At 48.3% G+C, this 6,105-nt stretch overlaps 1 protein-coding gene across 7 annotated transcripts in view; it reads left to right on the forward strand.

The window, feature by feature from the left end:
• Positions 1–2,834, forward strand: part of LOC133271867 (6-phosphofructo-2-kinase/fructose-2,6-bisphosphatase 4) — a 49,139-nt gene extending 46,305 nt beyond the window's left edge. For 6 of the 7 annotated variants that reach the window (XM_061458327.1, XM_061458326.1, XM_061458328.1 and 3 more), the window contains one exon: positions 2,546–2,834. In XM_061458327.1, the coding sequence (XP_061314311.1) occupies positions 2,546–2,605 (60 nt within the window). In that variant the 3' untranslated portion in view covers positions 2,606–2,834. The remainder of the gene's footprint in view (positions 1–2,545) is intronic. The other variant, XM_061458322.1, reaches the window with a different exon arrangement.
• The last annotated feature ends 3,271 nt before the right edge of the window (positions 2,835–6,105 follow it).

Here is a 6,105-nt window from a genome sequence, read left to right on the forward strand (position 1 = left end):
CTGTTTATTTCTGTGCCTGCCTTAGTCCTTGTCCCTAGAGCCTCCTCCTTCTCCCCAGAGGAGCCTTCCTGCAACATCTCCCTGTTGTGCTGTGGATTGCATGTAGCTACTCAGACCAACACTGAAAGGGCAGGCTCTGCCCTGTTGGGAATTCCACGGTGCGTTGTGTCTGGGGGAGTCTCGGTCCTGTGGGATGAAAGCGTACAAAGCAGGGAGGGGGACAGTGAGGAGGGCTGGCACAAGAGTGCGTTTCAGTTAATCTGCGTGGCTGGAGTCTTTCCAGGGAGGACTGGGTGAGGTGGACCCGTGTGCAAGGCAGGGTGGGAGCGCTCCTGCCCTGGGGAGCACTGGAAGCAGCAAGCCCCTGCCCGGTCCCAGTCCATGTGCCTTGGTAGAAGTAGTGTTGGACCAAGGTGTGTGTTGGCTTTATTCCCACTCCTGTCTTGCCCGGGCTCTCCACATGGTGTTGCTGATGTGTGGCAGTGGCATTCCCAGGGGGTGGTTTTGCCCTGCTGTGCTTGGTAGGATGGTGCCGAGCACCTGCAGGGGCACCTTTTGGTCCCCACAGTAAGGCTGAAACCTCGGTCACCTTTCTCAGCAGCAGCACTGTTCTCCTGGCACAGCTTTTCCCTCTCTGTGCCCACAGCTGTTCTGGAAGCAGGAACAATCCCGGCTGCCATCATCTCATTTAATGTGATTCCCATGAGAAGAAATCCATTTACCACTAAGGAGGATTTTGGTCCCTTTCTGAGCCTCAGCCCATCTGGTCTTGCAGTGAGGTGTTCTCTTTGTGTAAGAAGCCCATGGGTGTCTTTATTAGGGTTTATCCCGGAGTTTCCTTTCTTCAGTGTGACATTCCAATGTGCTTTGCTTCTCCAGCCTCTTCTCCTTCGCATCTACTCAAATTGAAGCACTTTCTTGTTTTCAGCTTTCTTGACTGCCTGCTGATATCCCCTCTTGGTTCTGTGCTGTTTGCCAAGATGCTGCTTTTGTCTGATACATCTCATTAACTTAAATAAGCTGTATCTTCTGCCTTGTCTTGACCACCTTGTTTGCTTTAGCTTCATGTTAACAGCTGTCTAGTTCTCGCTGCTCGTGGACTGGTTTCCAGCACCCCTGGATTCCTGCATATCGATGCTCCATTTCATGCTCCATTTGATTTTCTTTGAATCAGCATCAGGTGCTCACCTTAAGAGTGCAGCCGAGACATCTCCACAGTCCCAAGGAATTTCTGGGCACCTTGCATCAGTTGCTAAGAAAAATACAGAAAGAAGCAACAAATGCCACCGTGTTTTGTTGGGTTTTTCTTTGTATCCTGCAGAATGTGCCTTGTTTCGCCGACTCCTCATGTTCCTAAATGGTGCCGCTTTCTGTGTGTCCTTTGCTGCAGAGGAGATGCTGCCTGTACCATTGCTTTTCCTCCCTTCCAAGAGGGAAGTCGGAGGGGGTCGGGCAGTGTGCTGGTGGGTGCAGAGATTTCCTGGACTTGGCTGACACTGTGCGTGTTCTCAGAAGCCTTGTGTGTGTGTTGGTGCTGGAAACCAGCATGGTTTACCCAAGGGCCTGGAGGCTGATGAGAAAAGAAAGGGCTGGCAGTAATGAAGGAGAATTGCTACCGGCAGAAGGGATGTTGGCACGCTTCAGCCTCCACGTCAGATCTGGTGCTGCTTGTTTGTCTCCTGTCGTAGGAGGTGGGCTTGGGGAGGGGAATGACTTGGTTTTTGAGCTGATGGAGCTGTGTGTATGCTCCCGAGTGTGTATGCTGAGACCCCCCCCCCCCCCCCCCCCGTGTGCTAGTGGGGCTCTCCTTCTCCACCGGTCGCACTGAAGAGAATTGTTTTCAAAGCAAACTCTAATAAATGTGGTTCTAAACCACAGAAACACAATCTGATGTCAGTGTGAGAGCTGCCCACGTGCCTGGGTACCCTGAAACGCAGTTCAACTTCATGTTACCAGCTCTTTAGGGAGTTACTCAGAGTCATTCCAGTGCCATAGCTGCATACAGACAGGATGAGAATCGGCTTTATAGCTGGTGGTGTTCAGGAGGAATTTCCTGGCGTGTGCTTGAAACAAGGAGGGATGGGCTTCCCTCCCTCCTCATTTTATCAGTTCTTGTGTGCTTTGTGGCTTCTGCGGCATGGTTCTGGTTTTTCTTACGCTGAATGCATAAAGGCTGGAAGAGTGGTTCAAAACAGGGGTTAAAGAAACAAAGTCTTAAACCCCCATAGCCCTGTGAGCTGTGTATGGTGCACAGAGCCCGATTGTCCCACCAGGCTGCTCCCGGGATGCGTGTCTCGGAGCTGCTTTGTCACTGGCAGCAAAGCAGCTGCCTTCAGGCATCAGAGGGACCTGGACTGTGGTGGTACAAGACCTGCTCCTGGCTTCTGTGTGCTCACGGCCTGGGACCTTGTGGTTTAGCCCACATTTTGAGGAAATCAGCATTAAAACTCGCTCCCCTTTTGCCTTGTGCCATAGCTGTGTTAAAGTGAAACTACAGCCGACTACGTGGGCCTTGCTTTAAAGCCTTTTTGTCTTTCATTTGCAGAATGTTGGTGTGGATCGGTCAAGAGAAGAAGCTTTGAGGACAGTGCCCAACCACCTATAGCTCCAGTTCCCAGGGGGGCCACCCTTCCTCCAGTGAAAGAGTGGGAATAGCAGCTCAGGTCCAGGAGGATGGGGAAGGTTTTGCTGAGTGGGCTGGAACCAACGCGCCTCCCCTTCACTTGAAGACATTTGGGATGTGATTCGGCTTCTTTGGAGCAAACCTGTAGTTGTGGATAACTCCCAGTGCCCAAAGGTATCAGTGAAAAGAGTGATGGGAAGCAGAGTTGGGTTTAGACTTTTTTGTATGTAGATTTGTGCCGTTTCAGTGTGGGGTTTTTATTGCTCATCGTGGACACTACGCGCTGGTTGGTGCCTGTGGCAGTTTTGCTGTCGGATTTTAATTAGATGCTACTTTCTTTTTTTTAAGTGTTTTTCTAAGAGTTCCTCTTATTTGTACTGTGAATGATTGCCTGGAATTACACAGGGATGTTGGCCGGTGTATTTACCGTAGGTGAAACTGTACATTTTGAGCATTGGAGGCTTCGTGTTGCACAACTGCTTTAAATGGGCAGCCCTGGTAGCTTTGTGTGCTCAGTTGAGCTTCAGTTTGCCAACCACAGCTTAAGTTTTCTGAAATGGGAGGCTTTCCCTTTGGGAAATAGAAGCATTAAAGCCGGATTTGCAGCCTGGAAGGTTCTGGTGTAGCGAAAAGTGAACGTTCTCCAGGGACCAGCTGTGTTCTGGAGGGCAGTGGAAGACAGTGGTAAGGGAGGGACGTGAGTGTGAGAACAGCTGGCAGCCTGGGCAGTAGATGGAGAGAGCAGCATCCTTTCTGCTGCAGTTACAGGAGGGGATGAGCAGCTTTTCCGAGGTGGGAAGAGGATTCAGGCGGTCAGGGGCTGGAGAAGCTGCTGCTTGTATCAGTGCTGTGATTTTTTATGTTATTTTAGGCCATTTTTGGAATCAAATCCAACATAAAAGTCTGTGTTTCTCTTTTATAGCCACGTTTATTATGTACGTCAGGAAACAGTACAAAAAGTTAGGTGGAGTTTAACCATTCTAACAGCTCATGCAAGAAAAGCACCAGGTAAATCCTGACAGTACTTTTAACGTGGCACACCTCCCTTGGGCTTTTAAATGTTGCTTTTAGGCTGCTTCTGCCATCCCAGTTCTCTGCTGCTCTTTTATACCTTGTGAAGCTCCAGTGCTAAAAATGGGATTTCCTGTGTCTGTCAAGGTGTATTTTGTACGCGTGTTACAGACAAGGGAGCTGCCAGCACCAGTGCTGGCTCTTAGTTCTGAACCAAGATTCGTTCTTTGGTAGTTGGACTGTGTTTTTAGTGAGGACTTCTCTTCAATTACCTGAGCTTTTGCCATGAATGTTGTTGGGGTTTGGCTGTTTCTTTTGCTTGATTCTCAGTTTCTGTGTGAAACAGCGGGCCCTGGTAATGTAGTGTTGCAGGCAAGGGCTAAAGGGTCGTTTGCTTGTGCAGGGTTTATAAAGTAACGTGCTGCTGTTGTGATTTTACTTTAATAAGCTCAATTCAGCAATGTATTCAGCTCTGGAAGTAAGCCATGCTGCATCGCTGGGCTCTGTTGCAGAAGAGGAAGGTGTAGGGTACAGAATGACCAGGAGCCCTTGCTTCGAGCGCTGCCGTCTGAAGCTTTGAGTGTGCGATCCCTTTGCAGATCTTCATTAATTCAGCTGTGTCTGTTATTGAGTGTGGAGAGAGACCACAGTGCTGCTTGGAGAAGTTAATTTATTGATGTGTAGTTAATGAGGCAGAAGTATAGCATTCCCCTTCCTGATCTGAGGTGCGTTCTGCTGTGCTCCACGCAGCCCTTGCACTCCCCCAGACCTTCACTGTCCAGCCGTGGCCAGGAGCTGTTAAACAGTTGTTGAATTGAGAAAGTCAGAGTTTATCTGTAGTTACAGAGGGCAGAGCCCAGGAGCTGTCTCGGCAATGTGGGTTTTACCTGCAGCCTGGGGGGGTACTTCCTTGAGCTGGGACCTGGTTGAAGAGATGCAGTGGGAGGAAAAGGTTTCCCCTAATGAGAGCTGAGCCCATGGCCCGCTTCTTTTCACTGGCAAGCACGGCTTGAGGTGTCTCCCCTTTCCCTGTCTTTGTTTTTACTTCTCTCAACTCCGAGGTGCTGTAAAATTCCTTGAGGCTAAATGTTTTATGTATGGTAGGTATTTTCATAGCCTGCTTTTGAATATACTGTGATGAATGTTTTACTAAACTGGGTGTTCAGTAAAAAAGAATTGTGTACAAGTGTAAATAAACTGTTGTGCTGATACTTGAAGAGGAAAAAAAGATTAATGACGTTGTCTGTTGTACATTAGGAAGGTGTTAAAGCCCTGGCTGCATCTGACCCTTTCTAGCTGGCAGGAGCAAGCGTAGACAATGAATGTAGGTTGGAAGTGAATGGTGGATCTCCCTGGGCCATAACCACCTTTTTGGAGAGGCACTGGTAGGAACTGGAGACTACTGTCACTGTCTCAAAGCAGAATACATCCCCCTCCTGACAGAGGAGGAGAAAACCCTTGTCCTGACTTTGTGTATTTGTACCCGTGTTTATTTTACTGCCTTCTGACTGTTAATGCCCTTGCTAGCTCAGATGCAGTCCTTTCAAACAGGACTGAACTGTCTTTTCTTACATTGTTGGCCTTCGTCATAACCTTTCAGACAAATGTAATCATTTGACCTTTGATCCAAGTAATAAAGATCAAATGCTATGACAAGTGCTGATGTGGGTTTCTTTCCATGTTCCTTTGTGGCAGCTGAAGTGCCAGGTGAGTGTTCCTGCAGGTCAGCAGCTTTCCACAGCTGTGGAGGAAGGAACTGGAGCCTGGTTAAGAGAGCTTACACATAAGCAGTAAGAATGAAGTTCACTTATCCCATTGCTTGCTTTACTCTGACAAATAATTTAAGTAACAGAGTCAGTAATTGAGGAGTAAGTTGAGAACGGTGTTGAGAAGCAAGGGACCTTGCTCCATCCTCGCTTTTAGGAGCTGACTGCAAGATGGGTTCTGCAGTAATTCATTAGTTTTTCTTTCTTATTAATGATTAAAAATCAAAATTCACACGTAGATATTGTGATGAAGCAGGATGTAGTTCTGTGCCTTTTTTACAGCTAGCGGAAGGAGCCACAGCTGCTGTGCTAGAAACAGGCAAACAGGGCTGGAACGAAGATTCTGTGCTTGGCAGTTCAGCAGTTCTCTCTGTCAGACTTGGGAAGTGGCAGCACAAGGTCATTACCTGACAGTCTTCTCCTGGTAAGATGCTGTGATCACAGGGCATGTTCCTGTTAACAGGAGGAACATTCAACATGTTCACAGGCAGCGTGCTCTGCCTGCTGTGGGATACTCAAGCTTATGCTGCCTTAAAGGTGTTGCATGATCAGTGAATCCTGACTCCACGCACTGACTGCTCTCAGTGAGACAGGCTTTACAAACGGGAGGGGTGGCACCGAGCTGTTCCCACACCATTTTCAGTGTCTGTGTTACTTTTATATGTGATCAGGGCTTGCAAAGTACTACTTTTTACTGTAATTTAA

Source organism: Pezoporus flaviventris, unplaced genomic scaffold, assembly GCF_033815535.1.
Source record: "Pezoporus flaviventris isolate CSIRO_AGI_PZ_B2104156 unplaced genomic scaffold, CSIRO_AGI_Pfla_v1 ptg000026l, whole genome shotgun sequence".
In the NCBI taxonomy this organism is placed as follows: Eukaryota; Metazoa; Chordata; class Aves; order Psittaciformes; family Psittacidae; genus Pezoporus; species Pezoporus flaviventris.